General features: G+C 43.1%; 1 protein-coding gene across 1 annotated transcript in view; it reads left to right on the forward strand.

The window, feature by feature from the left end:
- Window positions 1–5222: 5222 nt before the first annotated feature.
- The window catches only part of LOC105691399 (roundabout homolog 2-like), a 210167-nt gene continuing 198978 nt past the window's right edge, over window positions 5223–16411 (forward strand). The window contains exon 1 of the mRNA XM_048650743.1: window positions 5223–6274. Coding sequence (XP_048506700.1) covers window positions 6208–6274 — 67 coding nt within the window. The 5' untranslated portion in view covers window positions 5223–6207. The remainder of the gene's footprint in view (window positions 6275–16411) is intronic.

Here is a 16411-nt window from a genome sequence, read left to right on the forward strand (position 1 = left end):
GTTTCAAACGTCAAAAATCAAAACAACGTTACTTTTGGCTACTGCATCGTGAATTCCAACGTCATTTCTTCGTCACTGTATTATGATCACTTACACCTAATAACTTCTAGTGGAACTTTTGATTTTATTTTCAAGAGTTTCAGCCCTCGGGGGTAGTATCCCGTCCTATCGTTTACCGGATCAAAAAAAGTTGCCTTTCTTATTTCGTTTTTTTTTTTTTTTTTTTATATTTCGTTTCCATTCCTCTTCCGGAGAACAAATTCACGTATTTTACCATGCTGCAGATACCTTGCTTTTTACGATCACCTCTCAGGTCGTGAATTCGTTTTCTCTCAAATAACACCCAACCTGCAATCCTATCCCGAGCATAAACTCATCCTTGGGACCAGCTTCTATACAACCAGAACTAGTTTGGACGAAAGTTCAAGGATTACGTTCAAGATCCTAGAAAGTTGTGAATTTTCTCGCTAACGATATTACTGGTCGTAAAAAATATTTAATTACCTACTCCTAAGTTTCATTAACCATCGAAATGAGTCAGGAAAAAAAAGGAGAGAAAAAATTGAACATCCCACTGCCCTCAAAGTTTACGAATGAAGTAAACCGAAAGAAGGTAAGGTCATCCCTGCAACCATTTACAACGGTACGCTGCAGTTTAGGTTTCGGGGCGATATAGAACTTTTTTGACGGGCGCGTGAAACCTATGGCTGCAAAAGCGAGGGTCGAATAACAATAATCGTGACCGTAAGTTGTCTATGGGGACCCCGTGGGGAGGGGCCCAACCGTAGTAAAACATACAACGACCGACACATAAAGGATACACTTGGCGCACCTGGGCATGGAAGATTCCTGCGGATGGGCGTGACTGCAGGACGTAGAGTTGGAGTTTGAGTAAAACCGTTCGGGAGATATCGCGTTGCACGATTCTAATACAGGAGGGCTGGATTCATTTTTACACGGTCTACCGTATCGTGCGCTCGAACCACCAGATCCCCTGTGGTCGAAGGTGGCCGCGGTCTTTGCGTTAAAAGGATCCAGCCGCCGAAATACGACACCGAAATACCCAATTCTGTCTTCTGTCCTTGAACACTTAGCATACCGAGCGAACACGCTTCTCACTTCCTTCTTTTTTTTTTTTTAAATCCGAAGGTCTATAAGTAGACTCGCCGTTCGCGCTTAAGCCTCTTCCACGTAGCTTGCAAAACAGTTTCGACATGAAAATCCGCGAAAATCCGACAGGTATTCCAAAAACAGTTTCCATTCTCGCGTACGTTGCAACTCTGTCCTCGAAAGAAACGGTTATTTTTATTTTTATTTTTATTTTTTTTTTTTTTGTGGCTGCAGGCTCAACTTAACCGGTGTTGACAGAAGTGAGAAATTCTCGCCAGAGTAAAGTCTCACCGGAAATCGATAGCCGGGTATCTCGAGCCTAACTCTTCGACTACATTCCTAGATAGAACGGGCATCCCTCGCCCTCATGTTCAAGGAACAAGGTTCATTTAACACTTAGTTAGTGCGGGAGCGAAAGTGGGATAGCCGCGAGCGAGGAGCACGCCGTTGAGGGAGGGCCGGACAAAGAGGAGTATAGTCAAGAGAAAGAGAGAGGAAAGAAGGAGAGAGAAGAATCATCAACGACGTCTTGGCTGGAAGCCAGAGTGCTTGACCCTTCCGTACGGCTACCCTTTAGCTTAGTTAGTTTCGTACGTCGTCCCCTAGGGTTTTCTGGAATTACTGTAACACTAAACCGTGGAGACTATAGATGGTAGTATAGCGGCCAGAACGAACGGCGTGGTGTTCTGCAAAGATGCGCCGCGGCAACCCGTGGAAGACGTATTCTCGACGTTTTGTTCGAAACTTTGAAAGTTTACGATCGCTTCTCGGAGACCCAGACGAAACAGGGTGCAGTAAACGTCGTCATCCTATTCGCCGGGACTCGATCCACGTTTGTCGATGCACGACTTTCGAGTTCGTGCAAACCTGCCGAATGAATCCTCTGAAATGTACGCGAGGTAAGCCTGCCAATTATCACACTTCGCGGCGACATCGTCTCGAATCAAATGGAATGCCATTGCTACGACGACTCGGACGATTTCACGAATTTAACGACAAACAATTAACCCCCCCGAACAGTTCCGAACGTGAATCACGATCCGGTGAGATAAGAGAAATCATCGGTGAGATAAACGCCTTTGAACGGACGTTCGCTAAGCCCAATAATACTTGTACCAACAAGGTTTATCGTCCTTGGCCGATTTTCGGTAATATTTTGTTACGGTCATCGCAAAAGCGAAGGCAGGAAAAATTCGTCCAAACAAATGGAAACCTTATTTCTGTCTCCTCGTTGCAGATATCCAGCGCTCGGTACCTATACGGCCCTCCCGATTGTTCGCTGCTTGGAAGGGAAAGTATAGAGGGGGGTGGGTAGCGGTCGGGCTCTTAAGGGTGCTGCAGGCTTCAACCACCATATTTTCCAGTAGTCCTTATATATTGTATGTTTTCCTCGGCCTTAACCCCTCAACCCCCCTGTGGCCCTTTTCCCGTTCTTGTCGTCGCTGTGCCACTCGCCATCCATTTTAGCTTTTTTTTTCCCTCGCTATATATACTTGGATTGTGATTTCGTCACGGGTTTTTGACTCCGTCGAATGCGCTGCGCTGCGACACGCGGTTGAAGTTATGGGAATTTTTTCAGTCTTCTTTTAAATATTTTTCTTTTCTCTCTTGGTGGGGATATGTAACTTGTAGCTGTGTATTCCGAATACATTTGCTCGTAGAGTTGTGTAACGTATACTTATACGCGTAACGTGAGATTTAATGCCGAGGAAATGACGATGATGTGAAGAAAAAGTGCACACTTATATGTAACAGGTACATAAAGGCATGGACATGCGATAAAATTTTAGATCGGATCGTAATATTGTTATTCGGCATATGAATTCCGAAGTACCTGTGTATTATGGGCGTGCGTTGTACAACAATACCGTTAATAACTTGTGGTCAAGACAATTACTTCTTTAACGAAAAGCCAAAGGATTTGAAATCCACCCGATAATCCTCGAAATGAATTAGTGCCACTCGAGTATCCGGGGATTTCGCGCTTAATGAAATCCCGGAAAATAAACTTTTCAATTCCGAACGAGCCCTCGTACCACTCACGTTAAAAAAAAAAGGAAGGGGGTAGTGAAAATAACGAAAAAAATTCGAAGAACAATCGTTATACGTAAAACGAGTCTCCGCCGTTATGTATGTACATACCCTCACCCACGCGAGTACCCTCGACTGCGGCCAGCCTTTGCCCGGTATACTTAAAAAATTGTCCATCTGTAAATTTCGATCTCCCTGGCAAAAGATAGCCGTGTAAGGGGACGGATACATATCTCTTCACGATCGCCCGATAAGCGCTCTCGCCTTTCACTTGCTGCAGGTCAAGTCGAGGGGAAGAGAGTGTGAACTTCTTACTCGATACCTGACCAATGATATTCATATTTTGCGCAATGAGTTTTGACACTTTAAGCACGTGGACAAGGACAATTTTGAAATGTCAGTGCCCGGATCCTGCGGCGATTGCTTGGAAAAGTGTATGAAAAAAAAAATCAAACATATATGATACGAGCATCGACGCAATTTCCTCTCTGGAAATATTTCGTTGTTGTGATTAATTTTTTTAAAAAATGATTCGATACTTTGACGGCAGAAACTATATCCCGCACTCATCTATACCTGTACTCTTTGCCCGCGTGGGCGGTCTGGCAACAAATTTATTCACCCCTTTAGCTAAACTATTAATAATCGCTTACCATGATGCGAGTAACGGGGAATATTTTGTCCTCGATAGACGACTGGGAAGTATCTCTTGTACGTGGCAATTAATCATCGCGGTATCGATTCGCACGCTATTTTTAAAACAAAAATACGTTCGATACTTCCGTACGTAAATCATTGGAAATAATATTATTTCGTCGAAACGAAATCCAGATTTCACCCCGTTACGGACAATAGATTTACCCGAAATCCCGGCTCACATAGCCGGGGTCAGTTACCGGGCAGATGTTTTCGTCGGCGTTTGTTAAATAAACGATGATATACGATCAAATAATTGATCTACTATTATCGATTTACCTAATTAGAGTTTGGTTTAATGCGCTTGGCTATATGTATAGGTACTGTGCAACAGCAGCTCTTTAATGTGGATCGAATTCGATCGTTGAGAATAATCTTTTGTTCCAGGTGCCCTAAAGGTTTCAAATTTTCAATACTATCTACGTCCAAGTTCCGGAAGTGCAGTCTGCACTGGAGCGTCGCAGATATCCACAGCAAAAAAAAAAAAGGTCAGCAGCTCAGCGAATGCAACGATCAATCATCGCGATGATTTTCAGAGACCTGAGCCACTCGCGTACGTACGCGGTTAATGAAAGATAAATTTCATTCCGAAGATTAATAATGCCAACGACTGTCAATCGTTCGCGCAGGTTCAACGATAAGCCGCAGCTCAATCTGAGTAGAAATAACTAGCGCACAAAGCTCAGTCATTCGAGTTCAGTTTCCGATAACAAATTCATATCGCAAGCTTTTGGTTTGAAAATATTTTAACAACGTTTTCAAATTTTCCGCCCCAGAAATTAAAGGTTCGTTTCATGCGTAATTAGTAAAAGCTTCATGAACAGGGGTCGGCGTAAATTATCAGCTTAAGGATATCCGATTTTACTGTGACCCGCGTATGAGATGATTTGGTACACTTGAAATCCACATCCGCCGATCGTAATTAATTCCGGTTAGTTCTATCAAAGGTTCTCCGCTAGGGCTGCTCCGCCAAGATTTGGGATTGAGGGTCCGTAAATCCTTCGGGCGTCGAGTCTCATCCATCGATTGATAGGTAAAAATTTCCCAGATTTTACTTCCGAGTATAAAGAAATGAGAAGGTATAAATAGAATATGAAACAACGATCCATTGTCGACGATGGCGAGCCCCTCTCTATTGTAGAATGTAACCCACCCACTCAACCACCCGACCGGCGATCCCCGCGATGTAATCCTACTGCCTCGCCCCGCGGGTGGCACGAGAAGCGCGTGTGCGCTCAGCGCCGGCTAGGCATTCGAATGAGTATCTGAGCATAGTTAGGTATACCCCAAGTATTCGAGTATACGAACATTCATTCCTCGGTGGCTCCCGAGCTTTTTCCGGAACCTACCGACTTCAGCCGAGGCGGCGCGTGGCCCAGCACAAGAATCTGTGCATCTGCAGTCGCGACTCGGCCGTCGCGCTGTTAGGATTGGTCGTTCATGTGTCAGATTTCTACCCTGTATAGGAAAACATACGAATGCAGAGTCCTTGTTGTGATTGGTAGTGACTACACGTTTGAATTTGACGTAAATGTTCGTCATTTGATGAAAATTGGGTGCTCGTTGCCGCCTAGAACGGCAATATTTTAATCATGGAAAAGAAAAAACGCTTCTTGATGTGAAACTTTTTGTTGACAGTTCGTCGAGTTCTCAGACGAGACAGAATCTTGGTAGATCGGCATCATCGGGACTGTAATCTCATTGAATTTTACGCGCGTGTTATCGTGATAAGTTTGAAAATACCTCGAAAAGGCTGCAGTCGCCGGATCAGTCGCAACCCGGTGGGATTCAAACTCGCCCGCGCAAAATATAAAGTGAAGCTGATTCGTACGACACGAACATAAGGTGTATACGAAGTTCGAACGGTACGAACGACCGATACCTTCGAACGAATGATATCTGTGAATCGATCACCGACACCGAACACGATCATTTTTTGAGCCAGCCGAAACGGAGGCGCGCGTTCCAACGAACGGACTCGAAGTGTGAAATTTTTCAGCTACTCTCATTCGCTGAAATCAAATTTTAATCGGTGAACGAACTGAACACGATAGTACGAACATTACCGAGTATTTTTTTTTTTCACTCCGAAAGGAGAGCTTGTGGGCTTTCAGCCGTATGAATTGTCCGTAAGTTCGACCGCTTCGCGTTGTCTCACGTGAGATAAAACTTCACACAGTGCTGATAATGAGTGATAATGTTTAAAAGTGAACGCAGTACCAGTGGTTCGATGATGGTCAATCGAGTGAAAGTATAATTATGCCGGGGATGTTGTGATCTGGATAAATATCTATTGTCTCTCGAATATCGATATAAATATTTTACGTCAAAATTTCCCCAAATTTTTATGATCAAGTGCTTTGGATATTTATGAAAATGCAGTGCCAGGGGAGCGAGTATTTACTTTTCCTCGCCATTTTGGTCGTCGCAACAAAAGGTGAGCAACCCTTTTCCATTATCTGCATATTCACATTTGGGCGGTAGGTAATTGTTATGAAAACGTGGTTGGAGCAGCGTCATAAACCCTTTCTAATTTTTGTTGTCCCAATTACTTCTACGTTCCCGTTTCATATTGTTTTACTCTTCTTTTATCCGCGCGTTCACTTGAAGGTTTCCTCCATCTCTCGCAACCGCGAACCCCGCCCCCTTTTTTTCACTTTCGAATTAATTAATCTCACAGTGGAAAAAGAAATTATTTCAACCGAAAACTTTGAGAGCTTCAAGTTGCTGCGACTGATGTGAGTGAAAGACGCGAAAAATCTCCAACCAAATATCAAGTATAAAGGTATACAGAGGAAGTGAAATTGTTTCTGGAGTTACGTGCTCTTCTTCCAAGTCTCCGACTTCCTTTTCCTCTTCTACATCCACCGCCGCGAGATACTCCCTTGACATTTCGAACTTGTTAGTTACCTACTACTTTGGCTCTTTGGCTTTCCAGCAGCTTTCCCTACCTCCGAATTTTAAGCATCAAAAAGTTCGGACGGATTCCGTGAACGTGACGCGTAACGCGTAAGTACAACACCGAAATTAGGATCTTTGTTTTACTCCGAAATCGAGTTGCTCTAAACGAGGCGAAAGCGGCGGTAACAACCCATCTCAAGTTGCACACGGGTGTCGACGACGATCCCTCTCTTTATTCTATTTTCTGACTTGTTCGGTCGGATACCTTAACCCTCGGCAAACGCCTTCCTCATGAATTATATAAATATATCTTCGGATATACCGGTGCGTCGAATGGTACAGGTACGCGTACCCAAGTTCCAAACACATTCGTTTCCCACGGTTCTGATGTATTATTCTTCGCGACGTTATCGAAAATTCTTTCCAACACCGCCGGAACAATTTTGCTTCTTTTTCCTTTTTCAAATCTTCATTACTTTTCGAATCAAATTTGAAAGTTTTCGGATCTGAAATTCTACATTGATAATCAATCGATGATAAAATTTCATCGCGTCGGCACGTGGATAAGCAGATATAAAAAGGATACACATAAGAAGCTATCGGGTACACGGTACCAACTTTTACTCCTTAATGTTGTCTCGAAGCACTTTTGGAAAATTGCCGGTTCGACGATTGCTTTCTCAAGATGGCAGAAAGCCGTGATCTTCATTGCCAAAGGCTGCGTTCCGACACCCGCTGCTTTTTTGCACGTTCCGCATATCTCTGACAAGCTCACATCTCGTAGCTAGCTCGTAGCAAACCACCCGCACACACAGTCCGCATGTACGCGATCTGCACGCCATAATTGTGCTTGCCCCATGCCGCACGTCGCAGATAATTTTCCTCTTCTCGTTTAACAAACACGAGACGAATTAATTCATTCGTGAATAATTGGCCGATACAAACTACGACTGCGCACCGCTTGGATAACTTTCAAACGGCATTCGGGAATCAGATAACCATTAGAAGGTGAGATGAAAGAAGAAAAATAAATAAATGGTAAAACTTAAGGTGCTGAAGTTTTATAGAGACGGTCGAACTGTGAGTCGAGCCTTCGTCCCGCCGCGGTAGGGCGACATAGCTGCTGGCTATGAATAATAAATGAAAATTCATACAGCGACGTCCCTCCAAAGATATAGACTTCTGCGACTGACTGACAGTCTTAGCCGATGGACACGCGAGAGCTGCCTATAATGCATCTATACTTATGTAACCATGTGGCATATTCCTGTAATCTTTTACTTTTTCTCATATCATCGTCGGATTTATCTTTACGTCGATCGTGTTTAGGTGGCTACTATAATTTCACCGATGGGCTACTATTCCTTCAAATTATTCAGCTATATTCCCACGTTATCGGAAAAATTTAGTCTTAATGTTTTGGATATAAAAAGTGCGAGGACGCAGCGCCGTTGTGTAGTCGCTGTACATGTACGCATGTGTACATACATCATACATTATACATATACTGCCCATATTATAGTGTACCTATCTCGGTACCTATACTGCATTATGTGTTGCCGGTGCAGGTTTATTTCGGTTTCTCCACGGGATATTTACGGTGCACAAATGCCTCTTCTCTCTCCAATTTTCCGCCTGCCTCGCTCTTCCATTGTGCTATCTATGCACAGCGATGCCTATGCCCGTCTATATATATATTTTCAATTCCAACTACCCGGTCTTGTTAGAAAATATTTTCACGTATACTTATATCCTGTCACAGAATAAACGTTTCGTTTCCTTGATTGGCAGGAAATTTTTTTGTCCGGCTCTGATTTGAAAGGCAGGGCGAAGCGGAGTAGTGGGGCAAAATGGGGTACCCCGAAAATATGGTCAACAATTTTTCACAAATGATCGAAAAGGACTTCAAACATCATTCCGGATTTTTGAGATTTGTTTGTTTTTTTGTACCAATTTCAGAGAAGTATTAATGGTGATAACTTTGATACAATTTTTATTATTGATATCTAATAAAATAGTTATTGATTTTTTTTCTCATGGTAACTGAAAATCTTTCTCATTTACTTCGAATACTAATAAGAGAAAGAATTTGCGTCATATTTAAGTTTCACTAAGCTCGGGTTAATTTTCTCAAGTACCCCGTGTTGTCACGCCCAGCCCTACATACATTTAACGCGTACGATGCCATAATGCGTGAAGTTAAAAACTCGAAAATCAACGCGGTTTTGATAACTGAATAAATGTTCTCTCGTGCCGAAAATTTTTCCTAAAAAGTTTTCACAAAGTTGGTTAACTATACTTCCGAAGGGTGTACACGTGTATATAAACGAACAGTGTGGTATGTGTGGATATCCATACTGCAGCGAACGAGAAAAACTGGCATAAACTCTCGCCTGTCAATCCACTCGGTCGACGTACGAATCGAGCACCTTCAATTTAAATATGCAAAATACCGTGCACACACCCCTCGTACACCGCGCTTTTGTACCGCCGCGCCGATTTGCTGTTACAGCTTGCCGATTTTCGCTTTGTTTCGTCAATTTACTTGGTTATAACATCATAACTGCGCGTATTCGAGCTTCAGCAATTCGCACACTGTACCGAACGCTTTGCTTCCATTGTGTTTGACGTTCAGAGACCTTGGAATATGAATTTTGGAAATTTCATTTTGATTTCACTGGTTTTACACCGTTTGAAGCTCGATATTCGCGGGGTTGAAATACCCGTCGTCCGTTAATTGTGGTTCACATATTGTACCCGTGTACGACTACCTTAACTTTGAGTCGTATTTATAGTTTTGCCCTCGCATAGAACGTATTCTAACGACAACGGGTATGTCTAGATCGCAAAACCTAGCTATGGGTCTTTGCGTCGTCTATCGATCATCGTGACCATCGCTACACGCTGGTATTATCATCAAAGTAAAGACAACGTAATGCGCAGGCAACGATGAGGGTTATATACGTGCACGGGTGCCCGTAGGGCAAAGGATCGATCGACGGTTTGATCGATCGATAGTTTGAGATCGGTAATCTTGTGAGTAATCGAAAACTTGCAAGGCAAATTGACAAGTTACGACGACGTAGCTATTTCTATCTTAACCATTTTGTACCGCGATCCAGTAAAATCTCACCACTGTTCGCATGACGATAACGGCCAAAGTTTCCAATTTGAATCGGAAAGTAGGAAAAATTGAAAGAGAAAAAAAAAAAAAAAAACAAATCGACAACGATACCCGACACGTAGGAAGGTAATAAAATCGATGAATCCATCAACTCGTATTATTCAATATATTTCTCAACCCTGGCTACCAATTCGTCGGACACGTTTAGAAATCAACGAACTCTCTGGTAATTTCCGCAGCACCTTCGCTCGTCCGTCACATACCGGATTACCTTTTGCGTAATTGACGTTAATTCCGTTCGAACGACTTTTTGTAGACCACAATGCCTCCGTATTCGTATTTATCGAGTATGCACGGTACAGTGTCGAGTCATACAATACAGTAGTGCGGTAGGGGTAGTACGTTAAATCATTATCATATATATTCTCGTATATGTATACCTACCTACATACTTTACACGTATAAAGCGGAGGTCTGCAGGTAATACACTCGGTTCGTTGTACGTGTACGTATACCACTAGACCGTACGTAACACGTAACACGTTACGCGTAACTCGTAACTCGAATAACAGTTGGTGCAAGGGCCAACGACAGCCAACGCTCGGCGATGCTCCATAATAATGTACCCAGAGTTAGACTACAGCTCGGCACAGGAGCGGCGGCACATCGCTGCCCGTGATGCATTTCTGGTATAATTCGCTGGATAAGTAGGTATATTACGTCTCTATCGCTATACAACTACGTGTAGTACATACATATTGTACGCACATACGTATCATAAAGTTACTGGATATGATATAATAGTGTTATTCCGCGAATGGTGCACATACGTAACTATATCACATGCGATCGTACAGGGTCGGCAGGTATAGTACGTACCTAGCTGAACTCTTTTGCTGCGAGCTTGCAGTTTCCGTTGATAACGAGAGGACGCAAAATAGGAATAAGTCGAGTAACGTAGGTACGATGTAACTTCGCTACCTATGTAGAGATATACGTATATAGTAGTTCAGAATTGTATCGATTGTAGCTGTGAAACGACTCTATTTATTATTTATTGCGCCCGGTGCTATCGCCTCGCTGATATATGGCTAAACTATAAAATGCCTCGTTCCGTACTTGAACAGCGATGTACCCGCATTTACGTATACTCGTTGTATGGGTGCACCACACCACGCTATCAATCCCTAGGTTTATTCCAAATAATTCGAGAGAACTCCGACAATTATTCAGCGCGACGCGTCAACCGGCCATCCTTCTTTGCTTTCGTTCGATTCTGCTGATCGACGATGAAACGTTATCATATCTATTTCCAAATATCGGTGTAATTGCAGTGGGGTTTTTGTTCGACGACGAAGTGAAAAAGAGGTTGAAACTGCGCAGCTGTAATTGCAGGTAAATTTCGGTCTCTGACCGCACACCGTGCCGTTCGTTCTCGAGGCGAAAGACCAAGCGGGTCCATTGAACAAACATCATTAAGTCGGCGGGAAGACGGCAGGGTATGGAGCGACTTAACTATAATTCTATACTAAGTTTCTTGAGAGCGAATGCTCCTCTTAGCTGTCTAGGGAAGACCTCTTCGCAGCCGAGCACAGATGCCGCACCACTTGCCAAAACACCTAACTTCTCTCCTCTCTCACTTCGAGGTTTCAACGAGCTGCAGCGCTTTCCTCCTTACCTCGTCGCGTATCTTCGTTGACACGATATGCGACGTTAGCTGAAAACCTCTCGGCACGTTTGCTCGACCATCTCGACGGCGTTCAATCCCAACAACTATATACTAATTGTAAACAGCAGCAACAGCCAACAGCTATGTGGCAATTGAGACGTTATCACGTACGTGGCTGCACTACTTGTATCTACCTCTTCGGGGGATGGCTTCGCGCGTTCACACGCGCCCGACTAAGAGACGTTGAATTATTATCAATACGCTACCACCAGCGAGTGAACCGGAGTAATTCGCTTCGATTGTTCAAGGCGAAGATATCCTAATGGTTAGACGATCTCTCTAAACCGTATATACGTATATGTACCTGCGCTAACGAAGTGATTTCCGCAGACGGTTAAGATCCGGTTCACACGAGACGAGAGGAGAATAATCTCACCGCATCTAGAAGCGTGTCTGGAACCGCGACAAAATTATAGACGAATCGTATGATCGCCTCTTCAATTTCGGAATGTCATGTTCCTTTGTGCGCGTTGTGTAGTAGAAATGATTGAAGGAATAATCTCGCGCTCGCGCGGTACAAAGGCGACTTCAAAGTATCTTCGGACGCAAAATGGGTAATCCAGCTGAGTTTTATATACCGCGTGGTCTATGCCATAATGATGAAAACCATGGAGCTGTTGATATATTCAAATATACGGTTGTTATTCACGTACCGTATACGTAAGTAGGGGCGACGACGACGAGTGGCGACTGATACGCGCCGTAGAAGAGAATCATTGAAAAGTATCACGCTTTATTCCTGGAATAGTTTAAAGGTCAAGAGTGGAGTGTTCTCGAGATAATAAGAAATGCTTTTCGGGACGAAGAAAGAGATATTCTTAAGATCGTGGACCGGGTCTCTTCTTCTTCTTCTTCTGCTTTTTTTATTTCTTCGGCTTCTTAGCAAGCCGCAACGGTATGAGAACAATTTATAGACATTTGATTCGGATCGTATACCCACATGCCACAATACTGGCCTTGTTTAATTCCAATTCACCTAGGTACAGTATAGCCTAGTATAGACATCCCACCATGTGAGCGGCACAGTTTCTCTGGACTCCAGCGGTGAGAACACTGTCTCTCCGTCGTACACTTTCAAGTTTCCGAACAAACTACGAAAATCGGAGGATCCACCGAGGTTCGAGATAATATGTAAAAAAGAAAAGTTGAACGTCTCTTCGTCAGTGTCGAGTTACGGACATAAGTTGTCACCAAGTACACTCCGATCTTCACAACTCTGTCTTTTACTCCTCATGACCCAAACCTCGAGAATTCCGTCAAGTACTCGTGCGACGCTATAATCATCTGGTACATATCCTTCTACCTTTATATACTTCTATATACCTTAGCTGTACCTGTGACCAGAGCAAACAGGCTGACTCGAGGCGTAGGTACTGCAGTACGTACTTTATACGTTACACGCGCTTAGGTGGCAGGCGAGCAAACCTATCGAATTTTTTAAGCCGCCGTCAACCACGACTTGGTGTAAATATTTGTCATCTTCAAACCACCGTCATGTAGACTCTTTCCGGTTACGTGCGGGTCACATAGCTACATAAGATCTACGGTACAACCGTTCGTGTGAGTTCGTCGTAACGATTGTACATTTTAGATGTCCATAAACATCGATTCGTGCTTTTGATGGAAATTATCTTGCGTTTCGTTGAAATGTAAGCGTACGTACATACCAGCGCATAAATTCACAGCACGAATTTATTTATTATCGTTTTTGCAAATGTAATCGATAATTAGGACAGAAACGCATATGGAATATGCAAAGGCAACGATTCTGCTATACAGTCCGTTCCGCGGCTATAATAACAGCGATAATACGCGCTCGCGTCTTTAGTAACGCTACGATTACAACGAGTGTACGAAGTTATCTCAATCTCGACCAGCGTCGCCGCTCGGGTCCATGAGTGCCATCGTCTGAAGTCGTGCAACGCGTTACCCCCCGACGTGTAAAAGTTGCAGCAAAGGCGGCGTGAACCGCAACGTTGAATCGAATCTATTGTCGACTATCTGCAGGTATCCTTCCATGTGGCATGTGGTTGCAAAGCAATTTCGACTCGACGATTCTCTCGATTTTTTTTCACAGCACCAATTAAAGATTTCTAGCGTTTTACCATACCGTTTCTACGGCATCGCACCTTTGCAAGTGCAGAATCACTTGCACATATATCCTTGCGATTGAGAGAAGTAACGATATGTTATAATTTGCAGCGGTTAATTTAGTGGCCGCACCGCGGATCGCGTTAATCGTTTATCAGACTTAGTTTTCTATGGTATTGTAGCGAACGTGAATCGAGGGAAGGGGGTATGATATCGGAATTTGTTTGTTCATTTTCCGCGCATATTACGAGGACCGTGATAACTATAATTAATTATTACTATCAATATCGTTATAACGTCAATTTCTGCAACTGGAAGGATATAAATCAAAGCAATTGCGGTTATATACTGTAGCGAGCATATAATCATATACGCGGTGCAAAATGAAGTTTATAAAATTTCGCGTCCCACGCACCGGTACCGTACGTTGGAAATGAAATTTCACGGTGATCAGAAAAATGTGGTTATAATATAAAAATATCGAGAGAAAATGCATATCCAATGGTATTGTGATATTAAACACGATAGTATGAAAGCTATGTATGCATAATACGGTTATTAATTCATCGCTATAGCTCGAGAATTTATACCATGCAGTTAAATTGGAGGCGAAGTGCGCTCGTATAGTAGCGCCGCGTATGACAATATATTCGAAGCATGTATATTATTATCTGGAATGTTATAATACGATAATGTGATCGTGCAGCGCACAGTGCTGTATAGTCGCGTTGTTTCAAGATATTCCAATCGCTTCGCTGCGCAGTCAACGAATCTGATCTTTTCACTCTCGTAATCGAATCATACTAATTATTTACCCAGCCCGCAACCCTTGGTACCGGTCCAAAAACGCTGAGAGTTGTACAACAAGAAAATATCGAACGACGTATCACGTCCATTCGGATCTACCTACCATCGTATAGGGGTAAAAATAGGCCATTTTCGCAATGGATTTTATTGTCTAGATTCAATCGACGCATTTCCACCCGTTGAAAATATTAATAGAACATGTTACCGACTCAATTCGTTTAATTTCTTCTTTTTTTCCTCGACCTAAGGATCGATGTAATAAATAAGTCCGACAGATGCGGTGGTCCATACGCATAAGGAAATGACTAGTAGTGGTGGTAGTATATTAGCAGCGATGCAGGTGCTGCAGGGAGAGTACCGGCGTCATATTCAATTAATATAATGTCATTCATATACATACATATAGAGCCACCGACTTCTAGCCACATATGGCGCGTAGCGACATATGGACGCGTCGTCTGCTGCGTACTGGGATATAGGTAATATTCCTCCGGTTCTCTTCTCATCCCGGTTCTCACACGAACGGTATAACACCTACGTACATATATATATTTTCATATAATACCTATAATCTATGTACCCATACTTACTGTCGGGTCAATTCCAGATCGCGCTAGCTCATTAACGCCCGTAATAGCTGCGTGCGTTTGTACGCGTTGCTACGGGGGTAGTTTATGATGGCAAAAGAGTGGAGATTCAATTGGCACAGGGGGGTCGACGTTTTTCTCGGGCTTTGTATCCGCACCGATATATGCGAGGGCGTGATTTATGTTATTTACTAGCTTCCCGATGCCAATTTATATTAGCTATATCCCATTTACCATGCGCCATTGCTACTCGTACGTAGCCGAGGGCCAAACACTCCAATGATAACCCAATTTCTGTCCAATTTAATCAGCTGGGTGTAAATTAGTCTCACCGACGAATTTCTCGTTCGAGAAGTCTCTAAACGCATCCGTCGAATATTTTTTACACTCGATTTTTTTTTCCTCCAATTCTATAACATCTCTTGCTCTTATATTATATTTATGAAAGAATAAATCTGGATTTCTCTATCATTCGAGTTGTGAAACTCGTGTTTAATTTTGGACAGATTATTCTGAGAATTTGTCGATTCACACGTAGAACAGTGTGATAACATATAAGTAAGGGAAGAAAAAAATGAAGCGACGGTTATTCGTGATGAAAAAAAGCGAAGTCGACGAGAAAAATGAGAAAACGAGAACAATATTTATTGCGGGTTTTTGAGAAAGCAGAAGAGAGACCGCGTGCTTCTAGGCTTTCGGTTTTTCGTTCCTCCGATCTTTTGGTATAGCACCGCAGCACGCCGCTTTGAGATATCGTTAACACGCGGTCGCGACAACTTCATTATGGTATTTTTTTTTCTTTCTCCTCTGTAACAGCGCAGCCCCCCTCGCCCCTGACCGCACTGATCTCCAGAACCCCCTATATTGCTACACTCTTCACCCTCGCGAGGAGAAAGCTTTTAGCGCTGTGAACGAGATGGCCCCGATTTTTATATCGCCGCTTCCACACTTTTTAAGAATGAAAAAGAAAGACTTTCATTCCTAAATTACATACCTTCTAGCTTACGTCGCTGCTAAGTGTAGAATACGAATGATTGAATTTCGTCGCGATCAACGATGGCCTGAATCATATCTGAACATACTATTGTATCGTGACTCTTCGACCATCGTGGTGTTAGGTCAACATTAATATCACCTCCATCCCCCACGCTATCAAAGTTTCTAAATCAAACTTGAATTCTTCCCACTCCGATAATAATTGATGGAAAAAAATTCGAAATCTGGCGTAGTTGCTGTCACTTGTAGAACGTGCAGTCGCAATTGTTAATTGTCGGTTTGTACGCAGGTATGTACCTACATCTCGTACCGCATCGAAAAACGAAAGATGATACCGTG

Source organism: Athalia rosae, chromosome 1, assembly GCF_917208135.1.
Source record: "Athalia rosae chromosome 1, iyAthRosa1.1, whole genome shotgun sequence".
In the NCBI taxonomy this organism is placed as follows: domain Eukaryota; kingdom Metazoa; phylum Arthropoda; class Insecta; order Hymenoptera; family Athaliidae; genus Athalia; species Athalia rosae.